This window comes from Ruditapes philippinarum, unplaced genomic scaffold (assembly GCF_026571515.1).
Source record: "Ruditapes philippinarum isolate M1 unplaced genomic scaffold, ASM2657151v2 ctg393_1_1_1_1, whole genome shotgun sequence".
Classification (NCBI taxonomy): Eukaryota; Metazoa; Mollusca; class Bivalvia; order Venerida; family Veneridae; genus Ruditapes; species Ruditapes philippinarum.
In genome coordinates this window covers 71,377-87,227 of record NW_026854713.1, presented here as the reverse complement: position 1 = coordinate 87,227, position 15,851 = coordinate 71,377, and the positions used below count along the sequence as shown (strand labels likewise).

The following is a 15,851-nucleotide window of genomic DNA, read 5'->3' as shown; positions in this document are numbered from 1 at the left end:
TGGTCTGTTCTGTTCTGTTTTATCTGTTCTGCTCTTTTCTGTTCTGCCCTGCCCTACTATGCTATACTATTCCCTTCGCTGCGCCGCTCAACTATGTTCTGCTCTTCGCTGCTCCGCTTTACTCTGTTCTGTTCTGCTCTTCGCTGCGCTGCGCTGCTCGGGTCTGCTGTTTTGTGCCTTTCTGTGCATTGTTTTACTCTGTTCTGTTCTGTTCTGTACATACAGGCACAATAATTACTACGTACATCCAATTTTCAAACTGAATTGCGCTGTATATATGTAACGACCACCAAAAGACTATCGGAAACCCTCTGGGCTTGTGTATGAGCTAATATTGTCGTAAAACATCGTTGTAAAATCCACTTTACGCTTTTGTTTTTATTACATTTATTTTGTATTTTAGTATCTCTGATTTCCCAGATATATCCGCTACCCTGTTTATTTACGACATTGTGTGCATTTAAAGCGGAATAAAATGTAAAATGGGAGGAATAGGTTCTGATATCTCAATAAGATACTCACATTTTTTGTAGAAAATAAAATAGAAAACTATTCAATTTGTTTAATAACAACCAATCAAATCCTTCCATTACATTTCATTGCTTCACAGCAAGAAGAAATTTACTTTTAAACTTTATTTCAGCAAATTTTTCAAGTTATTTCACTTGAATAAAATAATTTCACTTAAGAGTAATTGTGTTCTGGAGATAACGCTTTAAAGTTATTATAAAGATACAAGTACTGAATAATCACGTACTGTAATAACAGCGTTTTCTTTTCTTATATTTATGTTGATATAATGCACAAAATAAATTACTAAATTACCTAAGATGGCCAAAAGGCTTTAAAGCAACCGTTGGTGGTCCAAATTCAGGGTCAGATCATCCAACAATTTAGTTATATACTTCAAAATAATTAGTATATTCTTGTGTTTTTAAAGAGCTAAAACGCTTCGTCTGAAAAAAAAACTATATATTCATCCCCCCCCCCCCCTATAAAATTAGATATAAAAATAACATTACAACATTTTCAGTTTTAATAACATAAAAAATACAAAATATTTGTTCTTGTTTTTTTCCTAAAGTTGCTCCTTATATGAGAACAACAACAACAATTAAAAAAAACAACAATAAAAAACAACAACAACAAAATTATTTAACTGAACTGGAAGGATACGTAGTTAATTTATCTTTTATAGGGTTTTAGAGGGTTTCTTAAGAATGATAAAGAACGGTCAAAACTGCAATTATAAGAAAATAAATACAAATAACTAAATACATTTTATTCATTAAATCCTTATCATGTCACGCGCCAGTGATACTGTAACATGGGCTTTATAGGAAATAAAAATATTTATTTTTGTATGTTTTGAAGTAAAAGAAATAAATAAACAGTTAATTTTAAAAATGAAATTATCGAATAGCCTCGGGAGAAAACACGAGAGGTTTGACCTTCGATAAAAATTAGTTGATTGTAATAACGGTGTGGGGATGACCAAAGGGTGTAATTTTAATAGCTGATAAATGATAAAATGCACCGGTTTCGTAATTATTTGCAAACGTGAAAGTTCGTAATAAAAAAACTCCCAAAGAATATACAAATAGGACTAGTTTGAACTTCGTTTACATTAAAAAAAATGTATCCAATCATTTTATTCGTATAATATATCTATATTCATATAGATAAACTCATGTATTAAAGGAAAGAAAAAAAATAACCATCAACATTTATTTTGTTTCTTGAAACTAATTTTCTTTCTGCTAGAAACATGTGTTTAAATTATTTTTGTTTGATAAGAAGAAATGACCACAAAGTAAATATCAGAATATTTTTTTTCTTGAATTGTTTGTCGGCAAGTACTTAGTTGATTCTTTAGTACAATAACCATCTATTGTTATGTATGTATTTATTTATTTATTTGGGGTGTAATATATTATATACCATATGAACTTTAACTTTATAAAGAATTTTGTTTATGTATACAGAAAAAATATCAAAGAACAATTACGGTACCTATTGAAAAGTTACATTTAAATTTGCGGCTAAAAATTAATTAAAGAGCTGCAGCAAACACTTTCTTTTTTATTAATAACCAGTGAAATATTGGTCCTTTTTAATATGTTTATAAACTATATGAAACATTTTTCTCTTATGGAGATAAAATGAACACATCACTGCTGTTATTTTCCAATCTTTCTTGACTTTTGCCATTGAAATCCGATTGACTTACAGAATCGCCGTCTGTTACGCTATTGGACAAGCCACTTAACTTCGCCCCGCCTCCTGATTTCGTTAGGACCGCCCTCAATGAAAAAATCTTTTCATGATCAAGGCCGACTAGGAAAATTCCTGTTGGAGAGATGCATATTCTCAATAAAATGTAAGCAGATAGGGAAATTCGCTGTTCAAGCGATTGTGTGTTTATTCTAAATAGTCGGAAATAGTGACCACTATCTAACGTATACTTTTGGACTTCGGACAAGGTGTTTTGGCCGGCTGATCAAAGGATATTGAATAAAGAATAACTTATGAATGTTTACTTTCATACGAAACGAAAATAAGGTGTTTTGAATCGGGGTGCAGGAGGGCTTGAATGCATGTTAATTGCTTTCTTTAAAAAACATGTATAAATAGCATGATATAGGAAAAAAAAAGCGAGTTTAAATCTAGATAACCTTCTGTGGTTCAAGATGCTGCCTTTGATAAGCCTAGTGAAAATTCAACATGTGATTGCAAATATGAAACAACAACAAACATCATAAAACTAAATGAGGTTCCGGTAATTCAAATAGATAAAATATATACTTTATTGATTAATGATAATAGAGTTTTAAAGGATTTTTATTGTCAAATTATTCAAACTGGCGGTGGGAGACGAAAAATCGGAAATGCAGACCTGTGCCGGCTGTGACAGGCCAATATTGGATCGGTTCCTTCTGAATGTATTGGACCGAGCCTGGCACGTGCGTTGTGTGCAATGTTCGGATTGCAACGTGACACTTACTGATAAATGTTTTTCACGAGACGGAAAACTTTACTGTAGAAATGATTTTTTCATGTAAGTTTATATTAATTAATTAATATTTATGATATACAATTATCCTGTCTCCAGTAAAAATTATTTACATTTGTCATCATTGATTACAGTTCCATCATCACAGTCAACAACAATATTACATTCTTTCCAACAATCATCGTCATTTATATCGTTCATAATCATGATCAATACAATTACATTTTTATGTTATTGTAATTATAATATTAACAGTGAAATTACTATTACTGTTGTTCAAACACCATCACCATCTTTATTACTACTACTGTCACGTGACCACCAGTGCTTATTTTGTTAATTGATGAATATGATACATGTTATAATCTAAATTTACTTTTAAAATGTGCTTTAATTAAAGTTTCTTCTATATCTGTGGTTAAATGCAATACAATACACAAAAACTAGATATGACATTTTTTCTTTTCTTTTTTAGCAACATCAATTAAAATTCTATGCATACTTAAAACAACAACATTTAGTGAAAATATATAAAATATTATTTTAGAGAGCTCGAATTCGTATATTATACCAAATCTTCAATATTTGTATATGACAAAATAGACAGAAGTTTATTTATATATTTATTTATGCAAGTTCACGAAGTACTATATCAAATGAAATTAGCACGAAAACTTTTATGTTGTTGACACATGGCACAATAAATATTTTTTTCTAGAGTGTACAATAAAGTAAAATTCAATAGAAATTAATTATTTAAATTAACCAATGATTGATAGAAAATAGCTATGATTTAACAAAATGTTTGTTGTAACATATCGGCAATTATAAATTGATTAATGGATACTATTTATACGCCAAAACGCCAATGACGTAATACTGCCTTTTGTATAGTTGTTTAGGGACGTTTTTTTTATCTAATGCATAGTAGGAGTACTCCTTCATATTGAATAATTAAACAATATATCTTCTCTTTGTAAATAGGAAAAAAATCTAGCGTGTATTCGTAGACAAACCTTTTGAAATGTTTTAAAGAATTTATCATGTATTGCCAGAAAATATTGTTCCTTTTTTATGACAAGAGAAGTAAATCTAACGACTTCGGCCATGTTCACCAAAAACAAATTAGATAAATCACGGGGTCCTTAAAACGTTTGTTTTCTCTTCATTATGTAGTGTGCAAATTTGTCACCAAGCTTCTCAATGATGTCTAAATGAACCTAAATGAAACTAAATAACACGAAAGGAGTCATTAAAAGCCCGCACTACTCACTTAATTGATAAAACATTTATCAAAAGGTCCTCGGTGTGCATCGATTTTTCTCTCTTGTCAGTGACAAGTCTTAACATCGGACCCTTCGTTAATTTTAAATAATTAATGTTCATCTTAAACAACGTATCGATAGCGATATTAGCGAGGCGATACTGGCTTTAATGGGCGAACTCTTCAAATTTTATTGCACAAAAGATAGCTTTCAGTTTTCTTTCTTTCCTGTATTTTTATCGAAGATCGTTGATTCTGTCCATAAATATTTAAAAAGAAATATGTATATTTTTTTATATGCCTATTTTATATTTTATCCTCTATTTGAGTCTTATGATATTGAAGGGTTTGCTTATTTAAAATTCAAATATGAAAAATGATAAAGTACTAAATAACTGTTAATATTGGTAAGATATAAACACAATATTTGCCTAGAAATGTTTGTCATAAATAAAACAACTACTCTAAAAAATAAAGTTATCTATGATATGTGATACATATATAATGATTACACGTATTTAAATATATCTGACCTGATGTATTTATTTTTTGTAAAGAAATACAATGAAAACATATTTAAGCATAAAGTGGTAAGATGTTATTTGAAATGACCATTTACAGATGGTTGACATTTTATACTTTCATTCAGGATGTTAGAATATACAATATGAAAGATCATCACATCAATGATTGGTTGAACACAACTCGTTTATTTTTCATGCTTAATATAATGTTAAACCTTTTGCCTTTTACAGAAAATTTCTTCACATTATAAAGTAGAAGCAGTCACTGCACGTTTAAATGTCTGGTAATTAAATGCATATTTTTAAAAAATACCATTTTAAACAAATACTTACTATAGTTAGGCTTTCACGTATTTAAACTTTATTAATTAATGTTTCTCCAATCTTTGATGGTTGACAAACACGTTACTAACGTGAAACATTTATTATCTTGTTAGATACTGGACACATCAACAGTTTATGTTGAATATCTAATACTCTAGGAACAAAAATAGTTAAAGTTTGTTATATTATCCTTAGTTAGCATTTCAAATAATAATGAAAATAACAAAAATAATGTCCACTCACTTCCCCTCCATATTTAGATCATATGTTTTGAACAATGTATTTTGACAGGATGGTATTTTTTGTGTGTGTGTTTCAAACAGTGTTACATCTACTGCTGCTTCTGTTATGACGATTGTATATGTTCACATGTTTTTACATGTTGTAAACTGTGAATCCCAATTGAATCTTAACATTTAAACTGCTCGAACCAATCAAATGTGATTAGTCCTTTACCACCAGTATAGAGCCAGACCAGCCTGCGAGTCCGTGCAGCCTGACAAGACTCTATACTGAAACACTAGAAGATATATATATTTTTTTGTTTTCTGTTAATTAAAAATTCAAATGGACTTTTTTAGTTTCAAGGCAGAACACGTATAAGGTTTATATAGGGTTAATATCATATCAATTATAACAGTATATTTTATGTCCGATATTATCATGGCATTTTTTTATATAAATAATGTATATATATTACTATAGTTTAAGTAAAAATAGAGTGTTTCTTCATTAATGGGCATATAAATATTTTATTTGTTTATTGAGCAGATTTAAAAATCAAGATTTATATTTCATTTTTAATCTTTTTAAAATTTATTGGCAATTGATTGGATATGATAATAATAATGGACAGTTGGATTAATGTAAATATTAAATAAAAATATAATTTACTGAGAATATTACCTGGATTTTTGCAATTACTGATAGTGACAGATGATGTGTTGATTAAATTTGATATTTCCATTTCTCTTCTATAATAGTTTAATGTAAACTGGAATGTATTTTGAATAGAATTCTTTACAATTAAATAGAGAAAAAATGATGCATCAAAAATCATTTTTGTTTATATATACATTTACTCATAAGTATCTTTGAAATTCAGCAGTGAAATATAGAGTGCATGTTGTTTGTTTTTTGTAATGTATAGTACAATGTATATTTCAATGCCATCTTTAAAATATAAGATAAGATATTTTGGAACAGATGAACGATATTCACAAAAGTTGAATGACTGTTTGTTTGCATATATACATGTATTCACTAATGTCCATTTAGAGCTTCCATAGTTTTGTCATTAATATCTATTTATATCACATTTTGATATGCATAATTGGTTCACAATTGTCTTTTGAAACGACCGAAGGGTAATTAAGCATGCATAAACAGATAAAAAAAATTAAAATCCTTACTTAGATGCTTATTAAACTTTCATGTATTTTTTCTTAGTGTTTGACACGCACGAGTAATTCTCATGGCTTAGTTAGTATTATGACGCCGCTTGGGCATAGACTAATGTATTTCCCACCAAGTATTTCTTCACGCCCAACTTACATTGCTCTTTTGAATACATCGGAGACTCCATTTACATTTTGTCTAATCAATTATTAAAAGTCATTGTGAATGAAACGCCGGTTATAGAGCGTTTTGTCACTACGATTGTGTCTAAATTAAGTTCGAGACATTTTGATTTAAACGGTCAATGGCATCACAATAGCGTTGTTAATATTATTAGCAATATCATCAAAATCATCATCATAGTTATCATCATCACCTTCATTACCATTTTCACCATTATCATCACCACAACTACCACCACCATCACCATCAACACAAACTGTATAACACCACCATCACCATCATCATCACCACCGCCATCATCATCATCATCATTACCATACTAATCATCATCATCATTATCATCATTATTACCACCACAATTACCACCACCACCGACAACAAAATCACTGCAGCAACAATCAAAGTCATCATTTTATTTTATTTTTCATCCTAGATTCTTTTGATAACACTCATTTAATACAAAACATATTTTCACCGTAATATTTAAATAAAAAAACGATAGCAAACGACTAAGATACATTCACTAAAGAGCTTCTCTTTACATACAACAGCTTGCATGTTTGTTGTTGTTTTTTATCTTTCCATTGTGAAATATGAAGTAAGAGTGTAATATTTCGACATATTAACGTGAAATGCTATAAATAGAAGTTGAGAATTATTTTCTCCTCCATTATTTGCATATATCTCATTTTGTTGTTGTTGTTGTTTTTTTTAATCTCTGCTAGTATGTTTTGATATCTTTGCGTTTGTTTTCAGGAGATTTGGGACAAAATGCGCCGGATGTCTACAAGGAATATCACCTAGTGATCTCGTGCGTCGAGCGCGGAACAAAGTATTCCATCTTAAATGTTTCACGTGCATGATGTGTCGCAAGGAACTCTCAACCGGAGAAGAATTGTATATATTAGACGAAAACAAATTCATATGTAAAGAGGATTATTTATCGAGCAAGTTTTCTGGTGAGTAGTTAAATGATTACCTTTAATTAAAACCAACCCTATGCCACCATGACGTCAATATGATTTAAGAGAACTGCCCGAGTGAATGGACTCGAATTTTCAAAATAAAACCACAGTTCTTCGCCGAAATGACGTCATAAACGTAGGTTTTTAAAAAATAAAGGAAATGAAACAGCCTTTTGTCCAAATAGCGTCACTGTTAAATCTATTAAATGTATGTTATTGGTTCATTTAGAAAAGAAGTGTAAGATTTTTTGGTCTGCATTGTGCCATTAATTTTTTTCAGATAGATAAAGCATTGATGTTTCTGTTGCTTATATACAATCTTCTATAGCAATGTCTATTGCTTGAGATATTTAACATAGAGTGCGACATTTACAGGCGATGCGACATTTAACGTTGCCATAACACTTTAATCACATGATCATGATAGGGGACTACTCCCTGCTTCTGTTTTTGAAAAGAATGAAAACTCCCCACCCACTCTGATACTAGAAACTCCCCACCCACTCTGATGTGGTACTCGAGTTCGCCCACACACTTTACCATTTAAAGTTGTGCGTGAAAGGAAGTTACCATGTAAACTTTTTATTTTTTCCCTATACTCGAAATTACACGTGTTCGATATCAATTTTAGCATGAATATATATGAACAGACGACATGTTAGATGCAAACATGTGATCGGACTTGATGACAACATTAGAATAAAGAGATACATATTACAATAGCATCTTTTATTTCAAGTCTGTAACAAATGGAGGTGGGTTGAAGAGGGTAAAATGGTTGATCTGAAATTGGATAATGGTATAAAAGATTTATGTTTCTGGTCTTTTATACGACCTGTTCAACATGCGGAGAAATTGTGCATTGGCAATTAATCATACGTATAAGCGATACACTATTATGTAATATTATCTCGGCTTTTGATACATATACCATTTTGTTATCTTCACGGAATCTTATTTCTCACAGCGCACCGGCTTGCATCGCAAGAGGGACCCACCATTGAGCTGAGATAAGAAATTCACACAAGAAAAAAACATTACATTCAACGAATATTGCAAAATTAAGATTACCGTGTTACACTTGATGAATGAGAATATGCAAATTTTGAAGATAACCGTTAGATAATGCGGTATAGACTAACTAACGGATGGTTCGATGGAAATGCGACCCTTTTACGAATAGATTAAGGAAAGAATAGCTTGGCATAAGACGAAACGACAATTCGTTTATGTTAAAGTTTTTCTATTATTTTTGATTCTGAATACATTTAGGACAGATGAAAATAATTTAAATTCATTAAAAAAAGAACATGACTTAATTTTCCGACGTATTTATCAGCTGGATCTTAGACTATTTCTTGAAACATTGTCAGGTGAAAATTAATGACTGCTCCCCCATGAGTGATATTATAAAAACATGTTCTCAACTAAAAAAGAAAAGCTCGGTGTGTGTGAGTGAAGATGTTATCGGCTATATGAATATGAAAAAAATGTATATATGTCTAAACATGATTGTGCTTAGCAAGCCAAGCTGTACGTGCAAAACTGAAGGTAATTCTAAACAGTTGCAAGATTTTTTCCATGATTCTTTTTAATGATATACTAGACCGGGGTCTTTAATAATTGAATCTGAAAGACCTTGGAAGGATCCATTGAAAGACCAATTTATCAAAAATATAGATCAAAACAAACATCTAGTATAATAAAATATGCAAACATGATCTTTTGTCCATCGTTTCAAAAAATATTTATCTGCAACTAAGCGACCAATCATGTTTCATCTTAGGCATAAGTTGTTTTTTTTTAAATTATGTATGGAACGCCACGTTTGCATAAAGCATATATATAATCTTATCATTTTTCAACTTGTATTGATATATATCCAGCTTAGAAATCGCTTTTGTATGTACAATGTAGATTGTAAAATAGAGAAAAAAAACTGTTATATAGATGCATAAATCATGGTCTTGTCCGGGAAATAAAGGTACACTATGAAAATCAGTAGAAGCACACGTTGACATGTTCCTTCATCAAATATTTCAAGACTCGTAGATCAACATATCATGATAACAATCATAACGCGAGCTAAATTAAATATATGTCGACACGTAGTTTAACACCCAGTTATCACGCAGAATAACATAAAAATCTGGCCACGCCATTTTGAAAATTAAATGAGCGTAGAAATCAGAGATATGCCGAATCAGTATCAAGATAAAAATAAATTGATTTATTGGATATCAGTCTCGGGTTGGCTTGAGAATTGCATGTTGGTATATCTGTCAAATTTAGATCCTTATTTTTATACAGTTTTCTTCCGGCGGTTATTTTATTAGAAATTACAACCTTGATCGAGTGTATCCTGTATTGTTTTAGCTACACAAGAACTTAAAAGAAAGCAGAATGCCTCTAGATTTCTTCTAATTTTCATTAAATGTACTTAAAAGTGAAATATTGTGAAGTATAAAGAAATTAATTAACACATTGCAAATTACACTTGCAACTGACATAAATTACCAAAATAGGCAAACAGCCCTAACTGCGTTAGTAACGCAGTAGAAATATGGAGATAATACTGCAAAATCAGTCCTTAATCCCACATAACATGCAAATTATTACTATAATCTTAAATCTTTTTTACTTTTTTATCTTTAAATAGTACATTTGTCTCAAGTTTATTTTTCTAATATTTGGGCTCACCTGCAGGCATGCAGCCTTTCCTCCCAGATTTATGCTGTTGTGTTGTTTCTACTACACACGCAATGAAGGTGTAGATCTGCCACACGAATATTCTTGTGTTGTGTTTTTTGCGTATTTCTTTTTTAAATTATATGATAAAAACTTGAAACTAGTTTTCTGTTTTGTAAAAAGGTTTTGCCTTGAAGCTGATAATGCAACCTTGATTCAAGACCTCGACAGTTATGTTATATTGAAATTAGTTCACGTCCCTTTTCTATTACACAGATATATTTTTTATTATAATACTGCACGTTTGTAACGTCGCTTTTCATTGGATAATCGTGACGTTTATATAGTTTTATATACACGGTTGCTGTCGATTCATGAAAAAATCTTTGATGTTTGCTGTATTATAAATTCGTTATAAAGATTGTTGACAGGTTATATGGCCGTATATAAACGACTGTTTGCAATATAACCCTCGCCTAGCGGCTCGGGTTATATTTACAAACAACCGTTTATATAGGGCTATATAACCTGTCAACAATCTTTATAACTAATAATATATAAAGAAAAAAAAGGAATATAGAAAAAATATGTACATTCAAGGACTATATTCAAACAGATGGTATAAGTATATAATTGCTTTTAAGATAACGATCAATTTTTCTTTATGTTGCATTTTTTTTTCTTTTTTTTCTTTCAAGGTTTATAAATCAGTTTATGTCGCAATCCGGATAATACTGAATTAAAAAACAACAGCGGTTAAAAAGTCAGATGCTTTTCAAACTCTTACAAACAATTTTTGCTTACATGTATTTGTTTTATTTATTTTTTTTATTTTTCTAATATTAAATTTTTAATTTGAAATATCTACTTCTTGTATGACTGATTTTAATGTTTAAGCAGAAAATATTGCACTATTTCTAAATGTAATGCAGTTCATTTTTCCCTTGATCCAATTCAGTGGTAACAGTGACCTTGTAAATGTACCATGTTTTATCAAAGATTCGATTATATGCAAATGAGGTAGAATTCCGCTAAATCTCGGATAATCTCGCGGCATTAGAAATTTGCAGAAATGTCCTACAAAATGCTCCAGAACCAAGCATTTCCTATTCATGAGGATTAGTGACGAGCCAGCTAAATCTGTTCTAAAGAAGGTAAAATCCGAAGTGTTCCGAAAAAGCTCATAACCATGCTAAAATATTCATCCGCGGAAAAAATAGTTCGGAAAGATACACAAAAATAAAGAAGCATGTCAAAACATTGGAATATAAAGTGAATATGTGTATGGATTCAGTCTGACAATTAAGATGAAAGTAACACTTAACAGTGCAATGCGATGAAACTTTATTATAATTACCTCGTATATTTATATTTCAAACAACATACTCACGCTAAACAGAAAACAGAAAAATCTACCGGTAATAACGATGTTTCCTGTTGTTGTTGTTTTTTTACCACGAAAGACATTTAAAAATAACGCATTTTCAAGCCGCTTCATAATTTAAATATGATAAAATCGCGTCTGTTAAACGATTGGTTGTCTCAAATTCAAGATTCTTCAAATATGATATGTGTATGATGTTTTGAAAATACAACTGTTCCCATGATGCATTCATCCGCTATTCACGTGCATAAGATGATCTCCCATTTATCATACAGTCGTCGATTTTACGAAGTTTAAACGTTTCTCACATAAATACGTTTGTTTCGGCACTTATCTGATTATTCCACTTACAAATATAACGTTTTAAGCACAAGACCGAGCCCCTAAACACATTAACGCTGTTTCAAATAGGCATAATATGATTTTCTTGGAGTTGATGCGATTTGCGGCGAGCTAATTTGATTTGGGGACAAATGTTGCAATAGATCCGAGCGCTTTCGCGGAATATTTGTCTCCGATTGTTCTTTGGTCGTGGGAAAACTAATCCAATAACGAACAATGAAGTAATTTCCAAAGAAAGATGGGGGGAAACAAGTCCTTTTTGCCCGAAACTTTTGTGATCTCATGCGATAAAAGTGTAACAAAATTTGATCGAAATTTGTTAAAATTGCCACAAGGGGGCTTTGAAACTTGTGTTTAATTGTTAATGAAACCTTTACTGTGAAAACGAGTAACCAACTATCACCGAACTTTCTAAATATTTTTTTTTATTTTGCTCTTTATATATTCGGATATTTGCGCAAGACATTTCCTTACGTCCTCAGTATTCTTGAAAACAACATTTAATGCATTTTTTTGTTAAACTGATTAGATTTATGCTGATCTGAATATATGCTGCACGTGCATATATAAATATGAATAGAATCCGATTATATCTTTTCTCGTGCATTGTACGACCGTTTTACAACGACAAAATAACTTGGGCTGATCAAATCCTTGACGAATATAACAATATTTAATTGCTTAGTACGAGCTAGGACTTGGCGATTTTGCAAAACAGTAAGTTACACTGTCCAATGATGACGTCACTTTTCTAGAATAAAGCAGACGATTATACAAAGAAGGTCAATCAACAAACGAGAGTTCCAAGCAACAAAGAGATTACACAAAAACAATATATGATGTTTTCAATGTAAACATATTCATGCAGGCAAACATTCAAAACGGGACTGAATACCACGGATGCGTTATTTGTGGAAACAATAACATTCCAGGAAAACGTAAATCTTCACTAATGGACCCCATTCGAGGATATCCGTGGTTTCCAGTCTAGTTCTTGGGTGCTTTTGAGGGACAGATATAATACATATTATTCTAAATTCAGTATATCAAGCTAGACTGATCACGGAAGAATTCTCGTTGAAATGATTTAATGGTTTCAGGCTTTTGGATTGACTTCTGCTGACACTTGAGACTCTACTGGCACCAAGAATTGAGTTGTAAGAATGTTTCTTGCCGCCCTAGTTATATTTCACTGTTGCTTGCTGTAAGTCTTGCTAACGAGGGAGCAACTGTTTGTTCACTGCCGTATGTCATAATACATCACTTTTTTGCCGCTGAAAAAATAGTTCCTGTCACTAACAAGAATCTTGCAAATTTATGAACATCCTATGAGTTTTTATGAGCGTTTGAGGAACTAAGTTTTCCTTGTATATGTTCCGTTTCACTGAACGCTTGACCTGCAATGGCGCCATTATTTCGTCTGCCGATCAATTAAAGCGTCTTTGCTTGTCTTGTATAATGTAGTTTTTCATCCTTATGTTCGCAGACTGATTCTACAGTACTTTCATCGTCAGGGGAAAAATAATTTTATTTTAGGTTTCTAGCGTTATGTGGTTTAAGAAAACCAAACTAAATAGCAAGTGACCATGACAGGTCTTTTTCTTGATATTAGACACATCAATTATGACCGATCATCGAAGAATTTTACATCTTTATATGTATATTTATAGTCACTCTTTCTATATCAAACGATTATATATCAATATTCAAAGATTATTTTGTTCTGTTCTCAAAACTGCACAGAATCACAACTATGAACAAGCAGTCGCGGTTGGGCAATACAAAACAATTCCGTACGGTATTGCTACTGCATTCTTGTGTTACATCTAAACATTGTTTATTTTCTTACTTTTATGATACATAACAAATGCTAGGCAGGTATTTCATTGCTTTGTACTGGAAATCGCCAAAGAGTTACTGCGTTACACCCACACGGAGCTATGTTCTGTAAAATGACTTTAGCTTTCCATTCTTGCATACTGATATAGGAATACTTTCCAGATGCATTCCTGCTGTTTCTGCTAAATTGTACATGTATTGGGAAGACGATCTGCAAGAAACCTTTAATATTTTTCTTCTGCAATAGTCTTAAAGAACTGATGTATCACACTTAAAGCTTTTAAAACACGAATCGTAAGCATATACTTATTTCAAAAACATCGCTGTATTTATTAGCTTGCATTTAAATCATTATCACCTGAATTTTATGACAAATACAAGTGAAACAGAAGTTGACAGTGTCGTCTTGTTACTGTCACCGTTTTCCTTTTCTATTTGTTTGCAGACGACAATCCAGCAACTCTCGGAATGTCAACTCTATTTACATTCATGATAAATTGCGCACACTTAAAGTATTAGGAGAATGTGCAAAAAGGTCAATTAATTGTTCTTAGAAGGCCATTTATCATAATTTTCATACCAGTGGCGATCGAAACGTTTAGGAAACAATCAGGAAACACTTGATCTGCGTGATTTACTCGGAGATCCGCCATATTGAATACGAAACTAATTAATCTTCGGTGAATTTAGTGTTGATGTAAGTAGAGCTAGTATTGTTTGTTTTGGAACGTTATACCCGATTTGTGATGTTGCTTTAAAGCACCTTCTTCAGATAAAATAAAGGAAATTTATGTTGGGCAGAAGTATGAGATTATGTGAAAAATGTTTAATAGTCTAATTAATTATACTCAAAGCTGATCTAAATCCTTTTAAGAATTTTTCATTCCTGAAAATGTTTTAGTATGGACTATTCTTTTCGTAGTGAATCACATGTTCATCAAAGTAAAACAAAATAGTCGTGTACTGATACAATTATGAAATGTTTTAGGCAAACTTAAACACGCATTATAATACGAAACAAGAAAACTATAACAAGGCTGCACTTGAAAATAAATGTATCTTATAGAGTTTGATATTTTAAAAATATGTACACTAAATTTGTTTTTTTAGATTGTGAGAAATGTGAAATTGTTAAAACAACTGATTGAGTGCTATTAAATACACAATTAATGGATGAGAGAGATGCTTTAAAGCGTTTGACTTGGTGGTTTATATTGTTGTCGTGAAATTCGGTGGAATGTATTGTTTTACTAGCAAAACATAAGTAAGTGCTGAAGAATGTTGACAAAGGCAAAATGTCAAGATTTTCACATGAGGTACAAGATTGTTACGTCATCCGATACGTCATCCGATACGTCATCCGATACCTGTGAGTCATTGAGCTTGATGTATTTAGATGAATGTTGTTGTTTTACAAAAATTCTGATAAGTTCTGTCATCCATACATATATCAACACTGAGACTGAAACGGACAAAACACACTGTTTAATTAATACAGACAATGCACTGCTAAATTACAAGTCAATGTAATGGGTAAAACAATGTTAAATTACAAAAGGTTAATAAAAGGCAATGCAATGTGTAAAACATGTTGTTAAGTTACATAGAAAAACGGATAACACACATTGAAAAATACAGAAAGGCAATAAATAGAATAAATAAAAAATGGACAAAACACACTGTTAAAGACAATTATAATATAGAATTATATGACAATGCAATAAGTGAAAATAAACTGTTGCATAAAAATTACATCGCAATACAACAGGTTAAGCACTCAGTAGAATGTAATCCCATGGAAACAATGAAACATCAATAATTTATGAAAATTTCAGACCAGGTTTGATTGAGTCTCACGAAACTAAAAAATTCCAAGATTATCAATTCAACTGGTAAAACACACTGTTAAATTACAAGGCAATGTAAT

General features: G+C 31.2%; 1 protein-coding gene across 1 annotated transcript in view; it reads left to right on the top strand.

The window, feature by feature from the left end:
• Positions 1-2,335: 2,335 nt before the first annotated feature.
• The window catches only part of LOC132740841 (LIM/homeobox protein Lhx1-like), a 53,057-nt gene continuing 39,541 nt past the window's right edge, over positions 2,336-15,851 (top strand). Inside the window, exons 1-2 of the mRNA XM_060728863.1 lie at positions 2,336-3,058; positions 7,463-7,665. Coding sequence (XP_060584846.1) covers positions 2,889-3,058; positions 7,463-7,665 — 373 coding nt within the window. The 5' untranslated portion in view covers positions 2,336-2,888. The remainder of the gene's footprint in view (positions 3,059-7,462; positions 7,666-15,851) is intronic.